Source organism: Bidens hawaiensis, unplaced genomic scaffold (genome assembly GCF_021521415.1).
Source record: "Bidens hawaiensis isolate Kalapana, Puna unplaced genomic scaffold, B.hawaiensis_p1.1 tig00003126_1, whole genome shotgun sequence".
Lineage (NCBI taxonomy): Eukaryota > Viridiplantae > Streptophyta > Magnoliopsida > Asterales > Asteraceae > Bidens > Bidens hawaiensis.
In genome coordinates this window covers 565476-585631 of record NW_027491168.1, presented here as the reverse complement: position 1 = coordinate 585631, position 20156 = coordinate 565476, and the positions used below count along the sequence as shown (strand labels likewise).

The 20156-nt window shown below is 35.9% G+C and overlaps 1 protein-coding gene and 1 pseudogene across 2 annotated transcripts; one reads left to right on the top strand and one right to left on the bottom strand.

Annotated features, from left to right (window-relative positions):
• Positions 1 to 5141: 5141 nt before the first annotated feature.
• On the top strand, positions 5142 to 7565 carry LOC143622397 (protein BRASSINAZOLE-RESISTANT 2-like). The gene is made up of 2 exons (XM_077093563.1): positions 5142 to 5729; positions 6936 to 7565. The coding sequence occupies exons 1-2, from the start codon at positions 5463 to 5465 to the stop codon at positions 7533 to 7535; spliced, it is 867 nt and encodes a 288-aa protein (XP_076949678.1). The 5' UTR covers positions 5142 to 5462; the 3' UTR covers positions 7536 to 7565.
• A 7969-nt stretch (positions 7566 to 15534) lies between these two features.
• LOC143622357 (deSI-like protein At4g17486 pseudogene) lies at positions 15535 to 18258 on the bottom strand (annotated as a pseudogene). Its single transcript, XR_013151685.1, has 3 exons — positions 18007 to 18258; positions 16756 to 17043; positions 15535 to 15776 (listed from the first exon to the last, which is right to left on the bottom strand). The product of XR_013151685.1 is annotated as a deSI-like protein At4g17486 pseudogene (transcript).
• Positions 18259 to 20156: the final 1898 nt, after the last annotated feature.

Genomic DNA, 20156 nt, shown 5'->3' with positions numbered 1-20156 from the left:
TAAACATATGTAATAAGTCGACTCAGTGCGTAAAAAATTATGTAATTTTTTACGTATATGTAACCTACATATATTACGTATGTGTAAAAAAAATTGTTATGTTGAGTTCTTTCGAGTTCTTAAAACTCAAAGTGGTTCTCATTTGAAATCTCTTATATATATATATATACATATGTGTGTGTGTAATTAGATTGGTTTGTGATAGTGCGTGAAATATTAGATTGGGTTGGGTTATGTACGTGGAAAAGAGAGAGAGAGAGAGAAATTACTTTTTTTTAATACAAAAATGTGTTGGTTAGTTGTGACAGTGGATCTAAACAGTAAAAACTTTGTTACAAGGGCTTTTTAACATACAGTCACTAGGGGAAAGGGGCACTCATGGGTATTACCCGTGCACCGCCCAATCCTGTAATGTCACTTCATTTCTACCCTCAAGTGCCCACAAACCACAAAAATCACTGACAATATCTACCCACAAATACCATAGAACTTTTTGTTTGTTTTTAATTCTCCAACTACAATAAATGCCAAAAATGAATCAATTTTATATGACAAACCTTTGCCATGAAATGAAACCATATACCATAACCACATGGGGTGGCAGTGGGTTGCCATGTGGTTTAGAAGCCATGTTTCCAACCCATATTAGTGGCCCGTCCTCTCTTATATCTAGCTAACACACTTAGAGAATTTGGTATTTCTTCAGCAATCTATCTTTATAATGAACTTACCTATAATCACCTAAAATCACCTTTGAAAATACATCAGCATATCATTGGTCAATGATGTATGATGTGCTTGAAGTAGTCTAATAATTATTAACTAAATTACGCTAATCTAGACACTAAGTAATACTCTAGACTCTCTAAAACTCGACTAAACTACTAACCGGCAAGTGAACCAATCGACGCTAGTAAAGCTAAGTAAGTCCGGATATCAAACCCACGAGACTCATTAAACTACGTTAACTAGCTAATTAGACTCAACTAATACTGACACGACTATTTGTTTGTAAAAAAGGGGGTTTTATTTAAAATACTAAATTAAAACTAATTAAGGAAAATAAGTAAAGTAAACGAAAATACAAGTTTGAGTAAATAATATGATGATGAGAAACTACCTAGGCTAGAATCCCCTAAATTTCAATTATGAATTAACCGGGAAAATATTAAGTTATGGACTGGGATCGTAAAATAGACACCTAAGAGAAAACCCGAACAAGACCCCTGACCCTTCTTAAGAGACACCTATGAGTGTCTAATAAGTTTTAACGCACACCAGTATTAAAAATCAAGTTTTCTTACGTTCACCTAATTATTTATGACTTAGTTCCTTTATACGAAATCCTACCTTACAGCGTAGAAATCAAAGGCAATTTAATATATTTAATTGATTCAATAGACAATAATAAATAATCAAACCTAAATGGACTCCTTACGAAAAACTAAATCTAGCAAGATTAAATAATAAAGATATATCAATAACCTAGCACCTTACAGCTATTTAGGTTAGCAGTACACATAGGTTTATTTAATTAATAATTATTATTCCTATGATCTTAATGCATATCAATCATAAAATAGTCAAAAACACAAAGTAGATGACCTAATAGCAACCTATCATAATGACAAACAATAATCAAGGAAACTATGGAATAATAACAATCAATCAAACAATCCTAAATATCCATATGCATTAATTTAATATAATAAACCTTTTACTAAATCATAAAACCATAACGATAAATAAATCCTAAATCAAAACACAACATCAAAATAGGTTCATCATAAGTCTAGGCAGTCTATAATGTTTAGCCTAGCATCATAGCATAAAACAAAATAATAATAAAGGAATTCATGGCGAAAATAAATAAGAACGGAAGATTTGAGGCGATAAAACCCGTGGTCTTCGTCCTTGGATGATAAGCACTTCGCCGGATGATTCCTAGCCTTCAAACCCTCGGAAATATCTTCTCTTGAGCTCCCAAATTCGTCCAAGTCGGCTAGGGTATTCAGGTTCTGATTAAGATTGAGTTTAGGGGTCTTTAAATAGGAAAATATCAAGCCAAAACCCTAAAAATCGTGGAACATTCTGGAAGTGAAGCCCATTGCCATGTAAATAATATGAGCCCATACGGTATTTCAATTCTTAACTGTGCCTGATTATATAGACATAAATAGAATAAGTAATATATCTTTATTGGTTTTATGATTAAATCACTATAGGAAACAATTAGAAATATTAAAATATTATTTGTTTCCTTATTTAATTAATGTTCTTTGAAAACTCATGAGATCTTTACCAAAATTACAACTTGATTAATTATTATTCAAATTATTTATTGTGATATGATAAAATTCATACTTTACCTCATTTACCCTTAAGCTTTTTTAAATTTCAAATATGAATTCATTAAAAGTAATTATTAACCCAAAAACTATTCAACATGTAGGAAATATTTATATAATTTTATGTATACTTTAGGCCTCATCAGCGTAATATAACTCAAAAGAATTTTTATAATCATTTAAAGGGCAATTGCATATTTCCCTCCTCCCTAACTTCTTAAATGCATACCCCGCCTAAATATTCAATTGCAAATTTATCCATCCTTAATCAGAAAAATGGCAAATTATGAAAACTAGTTTATATAGTAACCATTTTAGCCTTATAAAACTTTAAAAGATTACATATTTACCCTACCTTCCTTTTTTTGTGTTATTATTGTTTTCTTCCATTTTTTGCGAAAAGTTTAAAATTATCTTCGTCTTGATTGATTAATTAGCGCAACCATTCCATTCTGTTAAACGAACGCGTCCTAATGGTCTGCAAATTCCGATAGTAGCGAGGAGAGGGAGCACGACGGCGAGACTCCAATGGTTCTTGAATTCCGATCGATTGGCAGAGACTTTGACGACCCGTAACTCCATCTCAATAGAAATCCGGCCGATTGAAAGAAACTCCGACTAAAAGTTTCAGGAAATGTGATGGTCACAAGGTGAGGAACAATCTGTAACTGAAATTAGGTTTTCTTTTATTTTTTTTTTATTTCTAGTGGTCAACATGTGTAATTTTAATAAAATGGAAAAATATGCAATTAAATATTTGGGTTGGGTAAATAAGCATTTAAGATGTTAGAGATGGAGAAATATGCAATTGTCTCTTTAAGTAATGATACATTATCTAATAGCCAACATCTCGTTAGGTATACGTGATCCTAACTTTTCAATCTTTTTTATATGCTTATGCCTCCCAGAACTGGTTTGCGTGTGCATACAAATTGGTGACTGCCAACATTTTAATATTGGATTCAGCTATACGTGTGCTTTTCACCTGAGTCGTTTGCACAACATTGTAATACTTGATCCAGCTATTGTAGGATCTTAGTGACCTTTACAGGGCTTGGTTTTACAGTTTCAAACATTTCTTTGGAATGTTTACTCTGTTTTATAGTTCAATTTTAAGATGTTTACTCTGTTTTATACATTATTTACTTCTTATAGATAGGCCAACAAAATGGTAAAATCATCAGTCAGTCTAGCTGAATGACCTTATCATCGTGAGGAAACGTCTTTACAAAAACCTTTTGAAATAATAAAATATTTTTTCACTTAATTGATAGACTATAATAATAGTTAGAGTTTCGTTCTTTGATTAGTCATATTTGTTTAAAAATATGTTTATCCATTACGAAGAAACTGAACATTTATCAAAACCTTTGCATGAAATGTTATTTACATCGTTTAAACTTTCAATCAAGAGTCTAAGGTCTTACCTTATATATAATGAAAACACGTAAGCATGCAAGAAACATGTCAATAAAGAGTACATGCAATACAACAATAACTGTACCTAGTAAATCCCACAAATAAAAAAAGTTATTAGTAGAGTGTGGGAAGCGTATGAAGTAGGCAAACCTTGTCTCTATCCCCGGGGATATAGATGTTGTTTTCAGAGAGACCATCGGCTCCAAAACGAGTACATTCATTGCACATGCCAATTCCTTATTATTTTAAAACGTCCATAACCTTTTTATATGACATTTAAAAAAAATGGTTTATTTGGTTTTATTAATCCCAACTAAAGTGTGTCCGATAATAATTCCAACTGAGTTTATCCCCATTGGTGGCTCCAAATTTTAAATAATCTACTCTTAACGGTCCCCGTTAAAAATAAAAAATAAAAAAACCTTAATCGCTTTAAGTTTTTTCTGAGTTTCAAATTTCTTTTAAGGGTTTTAATCGGAATGAGGATACCAATCGATTGATGTAAAATTTAGCTCGACCACTGGTGGGGATAAACTCAGTTGAGATTATTATCGACTAATATCCTTTAGTTGGGATTATTAGAAATCAACAAACCTTAAAAAAAAAATTCTCCGTAATAACAAACGAATTTTGTTAACCTTTAATATGAGTATGATTTTGCTATATAAAAATAAAAGAAAGTTACGTTTTTTAGTGGGGGTTCTTTGTCATTGTATCTTTGTGCTCGTCATTTTGTCATGTGTTTGTTATTATGTCATTCTACTCATCATTGTATTGTCGTCATTGTATATTATGCTCATTGTCTTTGTTCGGGAATGACATGTCGCATTCACTTAATTTGAGAAAGAGTATCACGTTCAAGTCATTGTGTAATACGAATTCATCATTTTGTTTTACGTTTTCAGATCATTGTATAATATGTATTTACCATTGTATTTTACATTTCAGATTATTATGTAATGTTTATTCATCATTATGTTTTATGTGTTAGATAAATATGTTGTTATTTTATCATTATATTTACATATTAGGATTACATAACGTTGTTATTTAATATTACAATTTTTAGATTTCATCATTTTTGAAAAATAAAATATAAAAATAACAATGGCAGTCATAAATATACAATAATGAACATAAAGACAAAATAACAAATAAAAGAGATATTGATAAGTAGAAAACCCGAGCAATTGGAATACAAGATTTTCTTTACTTTATTAAATTAATAGCGAAAAATGATACTTATATTAAAAGTAAAAGCATTTGTTTTTATGGTTAATTTTTTAAGAAAAATGTTTTGTGTAAAAGTTATAGTTATCATAGTAATACAAACATTAACCTCTTAATTTAATACAGTATTAATTGATATTAATATTTTAAACTATCAGCATTTAATATTTTTCTAAATAAATCATAGCATCCAGCCAGTTTAACCCTTGAACACATGAATCATTAATTCAATGATGAAGATGAGATCTACGGCTACAATGATTTGAAATCATTGATGGCCAGCAGGCAGACAATAAAGTAAATAAAGCTCCACATATTCTTACAGACACATGATTCTCTCCGTCCTTTCTACACTTTTGACGTCAAAGATTCACACATTTGACACTTCACACACATTTCACAAATCTCAACATATAAACACACACACACACATATCATCTCACTGAATGCATTGAGATAGAAACAATGTGGGAAGCAGGTGGATCATCGTCAACGGCGGCTGCGGTGGCTGAAGTTGGCGGCGGGGGGAGGAGGAAACCGTCGTGGAGAGAGAGAGAAAACAATCGGAGGAGAGAGAGACGAAGGAGAGCAATTGCAGCTAATATTTACAATGGACTCAGGGCTCAGGGGAACTATGATTTGCCGAAACATTGCGATAATAACGAGGTTTTGAAAGCTTTGTGTAGAGAAGCTGGCTGGGTTGTTCTTCCTGATGGTACTACATTTCGCAAGGTATGTTGCTTTTGATTCTTTGGTTATTGTTTCATTCATCAGTTTGGTTTTGTTGGTTGGATCTAGGGGTGTATGAACTCCGATTTGCGCTTTTCGGGTTTGGTTTCTTTAGATGGTTTTTTCATGTCTTTGATTTGTGAAAAAGTGATGGAAATTTTAAATCTGTTGGGTTTTGGTGTTGATTTTTGGGTTAATTTGATTTGTGGATCTATACATGTGATGTTGGGATTTGTAGAAACAGTTATATTTTTGCTATAGTTCATCAGTGATTAAGTTTTAAAAATTTAGGGGTGGTAAATGGGAACCAGAATTTTTTGACACGAACCTGATTTTTTATCCACGGGTTGATATGAACACAAAAGTCACAAACCATGTAACCTGATTTTTTATTATTAGGTTTTTTCAAAGTTATACTTCAAAATTGCAATATTTATGTGAATTTTTCTACTAAAGTTTTAACTTTTAAATATTGAGATAAATACCCAATCAATTTACTTTAGGACATAAAGCACATTTATAAAAAAAAATAAATGTGTTTCATGTTAGGTTCATGTACTTTTGTTTTTTTTCTTTTAAATGTGTTTTAAATTAAGTTGATTGGGTATGTCATCTCTATATTCAAAACTAAAGACAAATTAACCTAAGGTTCTGTAATCTGTTATATACGTTAGTACCTTTTATTGTAAATTGCAGTTTTAAAGTATAGTTAGGGAAAAATTAAATTCAAAATATCAGGTTAAATGGCTCTTGCTCTTGTAAGTCAATCTGCGAATGTATGTGTATTGATTGGTTTCATATATCTATCATAATTTTCGGGTATCTATTCTGTTAGAAATTCACACCCTAATTAAGATATAAAAACTGACCCCTAATTTAAAATATAGAAGTTATTGATTCGGGTGTCTGAATGTGACAAAATCACATCATCATTATCATCATCATCATCATCGTACTCAGTATATCCCACCAATAGCAAAGCTATAGTAGGGTCTGAGGAGGGTAAGATGTAGACAGCCTTACCTCTACCCCATAAGGATAGAGAGGCTGCTTCCGGTGAGACCCCCGGCTCGATAGTAGTTTTGCATCAAGCCTTGGACATAAGGCACATAGCACTCAATCATCGGGACACCGGCTGATCGGTGCATGTGACAAAATCACATGATAAGTTCAATTATTTGTGAATAATATTATGAATTCAATTTGCAGGGATCCAAGCCACCACTTCCCTCCATTGACATCAGAAACATATCAACCAACACAACACCATGTTCTTCCCAAGTAACAAGCCCAACTAATAACCGGTTCACCTTCTTTCATGATTCGGTTCCATCGTCGTCACTCCCTCCGCTTCGCATATCAAACAGTGCCCCTGTAACCCCACCAATCCCATCCCCAAATTCAAAGAACCCCCAACACAACAATCTCATTTGGGAGTCTTTGACCAGCCAGACAATGTCATCGCTAAACTTGCCAAATTTTATGATTTCCTGTTCTGCCCCCACGAGCCCGACGAGGTATCAAAGGTCGTTCAAACCCATGACTATACCCGAATGTGATGAGCCGGGTGGCTCCACCATCGAGCCTTGCCAATGGTTGAGGTTCCAAGACCATGGGTCTATGGTGATGGGGCCCGGTTCGCCAACATTCCACCTTGTGGATGCGGTTTTGGATAAAGGGAAAGGGAAAGGGAAAGGGGTAGAAGTTGGGTTTGAGAATGGTGGAGTGAACGCATGGGAAGGTGAAAGGATTCATGATGTGGGTATGGATGATCTTGAGCTGACTCTTGGAACTGGTATTGCAAAGTGATAATATTGGTGTTTTTGAAGATGATGTGATTTTGAGATTGCTAGTTTAGCATGCAACTTCATTTCTTTCTAATCTATGTTAGAAGAGGGTGAAGATTTCATGAATTTTGTTATGATTTTTGATTTTCTTTTTTCGTTATTCTCATGAATCTTTAAAAAACTCTATTATCTAGTAGACATTGTGCAAAAGTTTTGATCATTTCAAGAATATTTTGTGATAAACTAAGTTTTAGCAAGGGGTTGTGCAAATGAAAACCAAGCCGTTTTTCTTGCCAGTGTGAGAAGGTTACTAGTGAACTCTCTCTTCTCTTCTCATATTTTCCATCCTATCTCACATCTGGTTACAGATTTTTACTCTCTCTATTCACATCATCTCTAAATGTCTCTCTCTTCGATGTTTGTCAAAGAACGTCCAGCAGGCATCCAAGAGTTAAAGATTGTTTTTTCAATTCCTAGTTATACATTATTCTATTTAAACCTTCCTTGTAGCGTTAGACCATATGTTATGATCGGTGAAAGATGAGTGTGAAAGGCATGTCATAGGAGCCACCTAGGGTGACGGGTGATCATACGCACAATCATTTGAGGGATGCTATAGTTGGCGAAACCTTGAAAGAGAACGAGTGAGAATGTGCCTAATCAGAACCAAGCTCAAAGCTAAAAAAGAGTAAGTGCTAAGTGTGAAAGGAACGCCACATGTTTCTTTATGAACGGCTTCACCAAATATAAATCTTATTAAAAAAATAAGCATTTTCCTTTTAATGTACTTTTACAGATGAAAATTTTAACAGCCAAGCTCATTTTACACTCATTATAGAGACAGTATGGTGTTTGTGTGAGCGTGATGCCTACGTGGCACACTCCTCTATCATAGTAACACACCACAATATATATGGTCTTAACTAACAACCCTTGTCATAATTAAATGGGAAATTGGAAATAAATAATCCCAACTTTTCTGTATTGCCCGATAATAATCCCAACTTTAAAAATCATTACCAGTGGTCCCAACTTTCAACTATTTTTGTCTCAATGGTCCTCCGTTAAAAAACACTTAACGCCGTTATGCTTTTTCCTAAGTTTCAAACCGTTGTTTTAGGGCGTTTAATTGGAAGAATGATACGATTCGACCGATGTAAAACTTATCTCGAAACTTTTATCCAAACGACGAAACAATGTTTCAATTCGGGTGTTTGATATTCCAATTAACGAAAATCAAGTCATTTGAATAACAGTTTTGAAATAAGTTTTACATCAGTTGAATCGTGTCATTATTTTGATCAAAAGTCCTAAAACATCGGTTTGAAACTTGGGAAAAAACATAACGGCGTTAAATGTTTTTTAAAGGAGAACCATTGAGACAAAAATAGTTGAAAGTTGGGACCGCTGGTGGTGATTTTTAAAGTTGAGATTATTATTGGCCAATACACAAAAGTTGGGATTATTTATTTCCAATTTGCCTAATTAAATTATGTGTCTTTTTTTTATATAAAAGTTAGGACTAGATAACAAATGTGACTAAATCATAACATGATTACGGTGTTAAGATATGTAATAGTATGATTATGGTATTAATTGATGATTTATTTCACCAATAATTGAAGGCGTAGTGCTACCAATTAATTAGATTATCCCGTGTGATTAAGTCAAAAAAGAAAAAAGGTAAAACCATGTTCCCACAAGTGAGGCAAATCCTAGAAATCACATGTACTTTAATCAGTCATCCACTTGTTGGTTTTTTATTTTTTAAAATCTCAACTTTTCTCGGTAGGATAAAAAGAGAATGGTTGGAGATGATTCGTTCCTGATGATGGATTATTTTTTATTTTTTATCTTAATTAAAATTTACTTAATATTAAAGAAATATTGGTTTAGCCCTCGGTCTAATAGCTTAGTCCTTAGGTTAAGGTCAAGTATTTCTCACGGGAGTTAGATGTAATCTGGCTAATCTGAGTGTGAGCACATGCAAAACAGAACACCGTGAACTCGTTACGAGAAGGAGGGGGGGAGGTCTTCTCGTAACCACCCCCCGCCCTAAGAATCAGCAAGGGAGACTGAGTAAATAGAGAATATCAGTAATCGTAGAGCACTAGAGAGTGTTCTTGCCTTGAAGTTCGGATCCCTTTACCGTTGAGGTTTGAGTGATATTTATAGCCGGATTGGAGGAGAGAAGATATGAGTCGCTTGTCATGTTAGGAATTTCACCAATCAGAGAGTTCTCACGTGCTCCTAGAATGTTGATGGGTAAAACAGTTGACTAATGGTGATGCTTGTACTATGTAGTACTATTAGCTATGTATTGTCATTTCCTTATTGGCTGGGTGTCCCTTTCAGCAATATACTTCCTTTTTGCGCCATACCTAGGAGATCTTTGGCGCTACATTTCCTGAGGAGTCAGAGAATGTTTGGCGTCTGACAGGATGTAACCCAGCGCCTAAAGGTGCGCTTTGGTGCTTGGGTGGGTTTGGTACCCTACCTCTTCAAGTCCCCCGGGTCCATTGTTTTTCCCATGTGACAGAATTAGGAGGACTTATGGACTGATGAGGTGATGTGAGCTATCCCTGGGGTTTCCCAAGCTATTTCCCTCGTGGGTAGAACCTCCTTTTGTTAGGAACTTACTATGGATGAGGGTAACTGAAATTTTCTTTCAGGCGGTAGCCTATAAGGTGGAGGGTTGTTGGAAATCCTCCTTAGGAGAAAGCCTTTCTGTCAGGTGGTTATTGAAAACCTTCCTTAGGCGGAAGCCTCATTGGCGGGTGGTTATTGAAAACCTTCCTTAGGCGGAAGCCTTATTGGCGGAAGGTTATTGTAAACCTTTCTTAGACGGAAGCCTTTTTAGTGATAGGTTATTGAAAACCTTCCATAGGCAGAAGCCTTTGGTGGAAGGTATTGAAAACCTTCCTTAGGCGGTAGCCTTTTTGGCTGGAGGTTATTGAAAACCTTCCTTAGGCTGAAGCCTTATTGGCTGAAGGTTATTGAAAATCTTCCTTATGCGGACTACACTTGTGTGTTTTGATGAATCTTCGCTTATCGAGCTGCCTTGCCACGTGGAAGTAGGAGGGAAAATTCGAAATTATTTATGGAAGAGATAAGGTCGCGTGAGTGATGGGACGTGGGATGACGGTTACTTTCTACACACTACTTTTTCATCTTTGTTAGGCGCATGGGCAAGAATCCTGGTGACACACCCAGCTATAGCACACCTACTGATTTGTTCCGTATACATGGCGTCTTCTGGTTGGACTGCCAGTCTCTCTATCCTCAATATTCCTCCATCATATTAATTGTGATGGGTATATAAAAAGAAGTCCCCCTTTGTTTTTCCTATACTCTTCCCACCTTCTTCCAACTTTCTTCCTTCCTACAAGATATTTCAGACAAATATTCATCCACTCCGGCGATTATTTTCCGGAAATCTTACGTTGTTTCCAGGCGTTTAATGGCTGGTCCTTCTCATCGGGAGAATGAGAAGGGGCAAAGGAAGCCCCTTACCATGGAGTTTGTTGGGTGTCGGATGTCTCATTCCGACTTCAACGAGTTGGTCCAGGACTACTGGATCGACCTCATGTTTGAGCTGGAGTTGCTGGCTCCTGACAAGATCGTGAACGACCCTCCTCCCGGAAATATTTGTCCCGAGTGGATGAACTTGGGTCTAGTGCAACCCAAAAGCATCCAGAACCTCTAGCAAGAACCAACTTTCTTCCTACAAGATATTTCAGACAAATATTCATCCACTCCGGCGATTATTTTCCGGAAATCTTACGTTGTTTCCAGGCGTTTAATGGCTGGTCCTTCTCATCGGGAGAATGAGAAGGGGCAAAAGAAGCCCCTTACCATGGAGTTTGTTAGGTGTCGGATGTCTCATTCCGACTTCAACGAGTTGGTCCAGGACTACTGGATCGACCTCATGTTTGAGCTGGAGTTGCTGGCTCCCGACAAGATCATGAACGACCCTCCTCCCGGAAAGATTGCCGTCCACAATTAGTTCTTCACAATTGGAAATTTCCGGTAGCCAATTACTCGGTTCTTGCTAGAGGTTCTGGATGCTTTTGGGTTGCACTAGACCCAAGTTCATCCACTCGGGATGGCACGCCTTCGCCATTTCGAGTTTACTTGTCACTGTTTGGGGATAACCCCTTCAGCTAACAAGTTGGTAGCTTTCTACCAATGGCGAAACTCCCAGGGTTGGTACAACTTGTATACCCGGTCGGGAGCAAAGGCGATCGCTGGGTATGCGCCGAAGAGTTCGCATGAGTGGAAGAGCGTCTTCTTCTACATTTCTGAGCGCGTAGTCCCCCATGCAATCCGCTTCGCGGAGGGCAAGGAGTTGTCGAAGTCCAAACTAGTTCTATATTCCAACACGAACTAGTATAATTATTTGAAGGGCAGTCGGTATCCGTTCCACATGTATCCTGAACGAGCGCTGGTGCTCTTTGGGAAGATTCGCATCTGGAAGGATGCAATGAAGGTGCTAATCATCAAGAATGTCGGGCAAGGTAACATTCTGTATTTTTATTTAAGGACTTTGCTTCCTTGTATTCTGTCTTCATGTATATGTTCGTTATTTGTTTTGCAGAGGTGGAGGACACGTTGTTCTTGCTGCAGCCGACGCCTGAAGGTACGAAGACCCTGTTCCAGCGGGCATTAGGTCCACGAGAGGAGCCGATCTTATTCAAGACGACAAAGAATTTTGTTTTTCCCACCCCGCGGATCAGACATTACCTCCGCCGCCACCTTCGAGCATTGCCAACCCGAGGGAGGGTTAGTATCTTTCCTCTCTTTTCTCTTTGATTGTAGCTCTTCATAGCGACACTAATGGTTTTCCTTTATGTTGTAAGTAAACGGTCTCATGTTATGCGCCTTTCTTCCTAGGGGGGGCTAAAGAGCGCCAAGACAGCAGCGGGAAGATAGATGCCACCTCAAAGGTCTCTAAGAAGAGGTCCTTAGAGGATGATAACGACTAAATCGTTGCTTCTAATGTCCCATTTGGCTTGCCGTGTGCTTCCTCCACCACAGATCCTAGTAAGACTGGGACTATTGTGAGTATTAAGTTACTCTCAACCGCCAGAATTGAAACTGTTATGGATACCAAGTTGCCTTCAGTCTTTCAGCTTGGAACTGTTGGTGACACCACGGCGTCCTGGCGGGTCCATCGTGGGCGTGAAGGCGTTCACTGTTCCCCACAATGTGGCGTCCTCAACGAAAGCTGTTGAAGAAGAAGAGGAAGAGGTTCCTCTGCTTAAAAAACCTCGACTTGGTGGTTTCGTCAAGTTGCCAGGCCTAGTTACTTCTCCAGGTTTAACTTTGTTTTTTCTTCCTCTCTCTTCATTTTTCGTTTTAAACTCTGCTAATACTTTCTTGCACAAATGCTCTAAAGTTGCTTCTGGCGAAGAAGAAGCAAGTGGAAGAGAGTGTGCAGAAAGATGCCGCGAAGACAACTATTGACGCATCAGTCTCTTCACCAATGGAGACGAGTGTAGGCGGCTTGTCGGAGGCCCAGCCTAAAGTTCCTTTGGCGAGTTCGCCTATGACAATAGAGTTGGTTAAACCGTCCGGGGCCGAGACCGTGGCGACGACGCAACCTATGACGGCAGAAGTGGTTTCTTCGCCTGGGGTCGAAACCACGGTTACAAAATCTCAACCTATGACGGTGAACATGGCTAAGTCACTAGAGGTTTAAGTAAGAGCAATCGGTGGAGGGGGAAAGGGATCAGACTTCTTCTCCTCACTTCCTGCTGGATACATCGGGTAAATCTCTGTTTAAAGCCCTTTTCCTTGATAGAGATAGAGAGTCCAACCGCCTCATTTTGAGATTGGGACGGTTTTGACCAGGAAACTTCTTGAAAATCTCGGAGTTGAGTTAGGCGCAGGCACTGGCAGTGGGTTGAAGGCCGTGAACCTAAGTGATTCCATCGAGGCTAACCATATGTATTTGTATTGATGGGACATCACTCGTGACACAAATTTTGAAGACCCGACCGTTTGTGCCAATTTTTTGGAGCATTGCTTCCCGCCTAGGGAACGCATAACGTGTTGGGTGTTTACTGCAACTCAAGTCGTGAGACCATTTGTTGAATTGCTTGAAGTTGGTATTGTTGAGATGGTATCCCAATTGTGTTGCCTACGGTGGTAGTTGTAAATATATGAGTATATGTAGCGTTAGAAATATGAGAGGACTTACCATCATATAGTCGTGGTCGCATAGTAGCCTATGAAGTTCATTGAAGGATGTAGAGAATTGGCACGCAAGAAGAATGGATTTGAGGCGATTGCACTCCTCTAGCAGATTTGAGACGAGAAGCATGACAAACTCACTGTCCCTGACTAGTTCGATAATGTTTGGTAAGAGCATCAAAACACTCTTGAGCACAAGGTAAATAGGCAAATGAGATTTTATCTCTGTTCATTCCTATCTTCAAGAATTGTATCTTGGGTGTGTATTCCCTCAAAGATGCATGTGGGGCATAGGCTCGTTCAAGAGTGACACATATATCACGAGCGCTTATACCTTGAACATTTTGGAAAGAGGGCTTCTGAGATGGTGGAGATGAACAACATTTGAGCATGGGCATCATTGGAGGTCCAAGTAAGGTAATTGGGATTATAGGTGCACATTTCGGTTAACCGGAAACCGGTTTTTTTCTTAACCGGTTTTTTTGCGGGAAATAACCGGTTAGACCGGTTAATCGGTTCGGGTACTAACCGGTTTTGAAAAATTAATAAAAAAAGAAAATCGGTTAACCGGTTATTAATAAAATAAAGAAAATTGGTCAGCCACCGGTTCGGTTAACCGGTTTTGAAATCAAGAATATAAACCGGTTACTAACCGGTGGTTAGGATCGGTTAGGATCCAACCGATTAATAACCAGTTAGCTTTTCGGTTAGGAACCGGTTGTTTCTGTGTGCACCTCCAATTGGGATTGACTTTTGGTACAAACTCATTTTCCAATACTCAAAAAATGTTATATATATATATATATATATATATATATATATATATATATAAAAGTAAAAGACTAGAGTGAAATTTAAGCAAATCATCAACACTTAAAAGTTAGTTAAAAAAAATAAAATAGTTAAGAAATAACTAAATAAACAATTTTACATTTTTAGTAAAATTATGTGTAAAATAGACATTTTATAAGTTATTATAATAAATTATATTGAAATTGTTAATATGTAAATATTTATCTTCAGTACACTAATAGGGATGTTGTATACAAACACCACCCCATGGGTCTGTAAAAACCTATACAGTTCGTATAGATCATGCGTGCATGACATATGCACGGAGGGAACAAATTGGTAGCCTTTTGTAGTTAACTCATATAGCCCATATGTAAGTCGTATAGGTCTTTACACCTCTTATAGAACCTGACAAAACATCACACGTATACCCACCACCACCATTTAATTAATTTAACATTTTATCATCTTATTTTACACATTATTGACCAAAAATAAGCATACGGTTTTAAGATTTCCGTTGGTTATGAGCTATTCGGCTCGTATTAGACCCTATTCAGGTCGTATAGCTCATCATTTAAGAATTACTCGGCTTGTATAGATCCTATTCGGGTAGCATAGTTCATTAGTCACATAAAATATAATAACAAACCTTAATAACTCTTTGGCTCGTATAGAGCAATATGAGGCATAGAAACACACATTGACACCTACCTACAAAAAGGTAGGGCTTATACGACTTGAATAGGCTTATACAAGCCGTATAGGCCTCAAATGGTGTCCTCATAACCACCCTAGCGTCCAAATATCGCATTCCTTTTTATAACATTTACTGCAATTATTTATGTCAACAATAGAGGCGAATACATTTAGAAACTTTCCAAGAACTTTATGCTTATATTATTCCATTTTCAATATAAGTAAAGTAAACTCAGAAACATTCGAGTACAGTTATTTTAGGTAGGACTTCTAATGAACCTTGTTTAGGAAAAACCGGACAATACACCTAAATGACGTTTCAGCAGTGAACTTCATCACCCCTTACCATTCCGGGAACGAATTCTAGACCGTTTCAACTTGCAGGAGGGTAAGCAGCTTTTCAAAGGAGACTGAAGAAGCAATGAAGATGTTGACAATTGTCTCTGCCTTGAGGAGATTGATGATAAACAACTAAAACTGTTACTTCTAAGTCTTTGTGTTTCACTTTCGGGCACTGGGTTGTGTTCCACAGCTGGAACCCGAAGAGCATCCGGTAAAACAAAACTAAAAACCGAACCTACAATGGAAACATCAGGCGACAACGTGTCAGACAGATTCTTGTTAAAATGAGTCATTTTTGGTAGATATGAAAGCATGTCGGACCGGGTTGACACTAAACACTTTTGTTTTCGTCACGCTCTTTTAATTAATGTGTTAACTAAGATTACATTAACACTATTATTAAAAATAACAATTTACGTGGTTTAGTAAAACTATTTAGGTTTTAACCCATTTGATTTATCTCTGTTTAGATAGATTTTATGATTTGACTGGTTGAAGAAAACACAATTCAAATCGACACATTCATTAGTATATTGTGTCATATTCATCCCTTTAGATACAGGGTAGGTCGAGGTGAGGAGTTTGGGGGTGTTATGTACTCGAACCATACTCGAAAAACCAGATGAACCGATTTTTAATTAGGTTTTTGATATTTCATGTGGGGTTAGAGATCGATTTGAATTCAAATTTTGGTTTTAGAATCAAGTTACGAATTTGAGTTTTGAACAAAACCGACCAGAAAATTCGAATTAGATCTCCAAAATATTTAAGAACCTCAAGTACTCCTAACAACCAGTCATTTTATTTATTTATTTATTTTATATATTTAATATTATTTTATGGCAATTTTGTCATTTTATATATAATCAACAATGACAAAACTACCCTCAAATAATAATAAATATATAAAATAAACAAATAAACAAATAAATCAAATGATTAGTTAAGAGTTATTAAAATTCTTAAATTATTTAAAAGTTCTAAAATGGTACTGATCGTGCATATATAGCGTTTAAATCAAATCGAGTTACGAATTGGCATTTTATCCAAATTAGGTTTTTCCGAATTCGAATAGGTTTTTTCTAATTTAAATCCATATTCAGTTTGAATTCGAAGTCACCTGTGAAAAATCAAAATTTCAATATTGAAGAAATCGATTCAATGAACACCCTAATTGACTTTCATTAAAGTAAAAAGAGACGAAAAAATATTACCGAGTCTAGCCATCCGATTAACCCATTTTGGAATTGATTTTCCAGTTAACTTGTAACAGATATCGTTGCAAAAATGATTGCAGTTCTTAACGATTAGGTGATATGTATCACCATTGTAGTTAGCCACATGGCGCTTCATGAACTCTCTGACCTGTGCAGGGTTCAAACACGTTGTCCCGATTAATATTGACCTCCTAAATTTGAACCCAGGGCATTGCCGAGGTTCAACTTCAAATACACCACTTGATGAATATTCATGAGCTCCAAATCCATATTCTACACCATGAACTGTTGAGAGCCATTGATGTTAGATACAGTTAATCTAACGTATAAATGTTTAATACAATAAGAATTCACTCAAATGGTAAATTAAAGTCCCTAAACTTGTCTAAATGGATGACTTTTAGAAAAGTTTTAAATAATGACTTGTTAACTCTGGAGATAGTATAGAACTTTTTCTACATAACTGTCGAATAACAAACAAACAAAATCAGTAAAATGTTGAATGTCATAACAAATTTTGACCAATTTAAAAGTTAACAAGTCATTATTAAAAAAAAAAAAAACAAATCACATGTACGTGCAATTTGGGTATGTTTAATAAATTTGATATATAAAAATTAGTTTAGTGAATCCAAGGTTTAGTACTTGTTAACTAAACTAATTTTCGTAAATTGAAGTCGTTAAACTTGTCTAAAATGCACGTACTCTTACAAAAAAAAATTATAATGGCTTCTTAACCAACTCTTAAATCAGACAAAACTTTTCTACAAAAATGTTGAGTCTCACTATCAAACTTTGACTAATTTAGTAGTTAACAAGCCATTATTTGAAAAGAAAATTTCACTAGAATGTGCATTTTATACGAGTTTAGAGACTTTAATATATAAAAATCAATTTAGTGACTTTTTGACTCTTATACAATTACTTGTTAACTCTTAAATTGAGAAAATAATATGGTATAAACTTTTTCTACAAAAATATTGAATGTCACTATCCAATTTTGACTAATTTAATAGTTACAAGTTATTATTTTTAAAAAGTATTCACAAGTACCTTCATTTTAGACAAGTTTAGAGACTTTAATATCTACAAATTAGTTTAGCGATTTTTTCGTCTATTTTTACAAGTTCAAGGACTATCTTTAATAAAATTAGGTTAGTATCTTTTCCGTGAAAAGCAAGAAAGAATAGTGTTTTTATGGTATTAACTATTAACCTTAATCTAAATAAATTAACAAAGCAAAATTACCTTCCACACCAGAATGAAAGATACCAAAGCCAGCCCAATATGCATATCCATTCATTGGTGTCAAGTCATACACATTGAGATAAACGGGTGTATTGCCCGTCCCATAATCTGCTTTCACTTTTGGAAACAAACTAAAAGGACGCGCTGATTTTCCTTTCAAATAAAGTGACAAAATCGACTTCAATCCCTTCTTTGGTACAAATTTCATGGTGCTTGGATGGTCAACAAAAAAGTCAATCAGCCCCTATTGCCATCCTATACTTCTTCACAATTTCAATACTTTCATGTCAGAAACAACGAATATTGATACAAGAAATGAAATCAACAGAAAAAATAACAGTAAGTTGGAATTAAAAACCAAATGCGATTCAAAATCTCGATTGCTACTAAACTATGTGATTAAGATTTAATATACCATTAGGGTAATTTTGTCTCATTCTTCTCATATTATAGATGACCAACTATTTCTAGCCTCCACACAACCCATATTTTCATTCGTTTTAAAATCATCAACCCTAATCTACACGCACTTCAAATCGTATAACCTGAACACGACCCTTTTAACCCATTTATCTGAACGTGTCAAGTGGGTTGGTGGGTAATAATCAAGTTGTAAACATGTTAATCATGTTGGTGGGCTGTAAAAAATGGGTCATAAATGGGTTAGTGGGTTGGTCTATTTAATTAAGCAGGTTAGCAGGTCAACGGTCGACCTGTTTAACAAAACGGGTTAAACAGGTCAGCCAGAACATGACCCGTTTAATTAGACAGGTCAACCCGAACACGACCTGTTTAACTAAACAACTTAAACAAAACATGACCCTATTAAATAGGTCAACCCGAACACGACCTGTTTAACTAAACTTAAACAAAACATGACCCTACTAAATAGGTCAACCCGAACACGACCTGTTTAATTAAACAGCTTAACCCAAAAATGACCCTTTTTGTACGGGTTAGATATGTCAACCCACAACGTGATTATTTCCGTTTCGTGTCGAAAATTGCCACCCCTATATTATCCATACGCTATCAACAATATCCAAAAGCAAGGAATAGCTATTTTCAAATTTCCACCAGATGACTTTGGATCATTTGAAAGATGCATATTATATTATCATGTGAAGGCACATACTTATAATGTTGGTTGGTAAACTCCCTGAGTTGACGTTGACATCTTTATAGTTAATGTATTTTCATATTAAGTTTCATCAGTACAAACACATGTATGGATTTAGCACATAAAAAAGATAGAAAAGAAAGCATCATATTAACAGGTTAAAGCCCATGGTGGGACCCCTTGAATTGAACCAAATATGTAGATAGAATTAATCAAGATAGCATACTTTTTACAAACCACAAACATATGAATTGAGATTCCTGTACCTAATCTGTAAAATCGTTGCTTAACCATGTATAATAAATGGATTTAATTGAATGAACTACAATGAAGGGGCCAATATACACATGAATGAAACAATAGAAAAACCTATATAGAATCGAGCCGAGCCTGAGGTCGACTTGTTTTGACTTACAAGGGCTCGGGCTCGGGCTCGTTTAGTACCTTAAACAAGCCAAAGCTCAATTGGAGCTCGGCTGTGATGTGTTAATACATAAAAGTCCAAAAGAGGGCAAACTTAAAATTACGAAAGGCTCGAGCTTGGGCTCGATAATTAAACGAGCGTTATTTGAGGCTCGGGCTCGGCTTGAGCTAAAAAAAAGGTCAGCTCGTTTTGAGCATTTTATCGATTTGAATCAGCTCGCTTGCACCCTATATTAACTATAATAATCAACAAACCAACAAACTTATAGCATTTACCTAAAAGTATTTACCAAACACAGTTAAAGAACAAGTTGAGAAGAAACATACAGACAAACAGTTAGACCTAAAAATGCCTAAAAGTAGTTTTTACCTAACATAACACAGATCCTTTTGAGTGTGAAAGCTAATAATCAACAAAATAATTTGAATTCAACATAACTTATTACCTAAAATTGTTAACAATAACCTCAATGAATCAACAAATGGGAACAGATTCATCAGTTGAAAACCTAATAAAATTGTAGCATGGGATTCAGATTTAGAAAACAGTGAAAAGTTATAACAGATCCTGTTGACAAATTGCTCGTGAGGGTAATATAATATAATA

Excerpts from the sequence above, each read along its gene's own strand:
- LOC143622397 (XM_077093563.1), top strand. The coding sequence starts at position 5,463 with ATGTGGGAAGCAGGTGGATCATCGTCAACGGCGGCTGCGGTGGCTGAA. Across the intron at positions 5,730-6,935 it reads ATGGTACTACATTTCGCAAG|GGATCCAAGCCACCACTTCC; the intron begins GTATGTTGCTTT and ends TTCAATTTGCAG.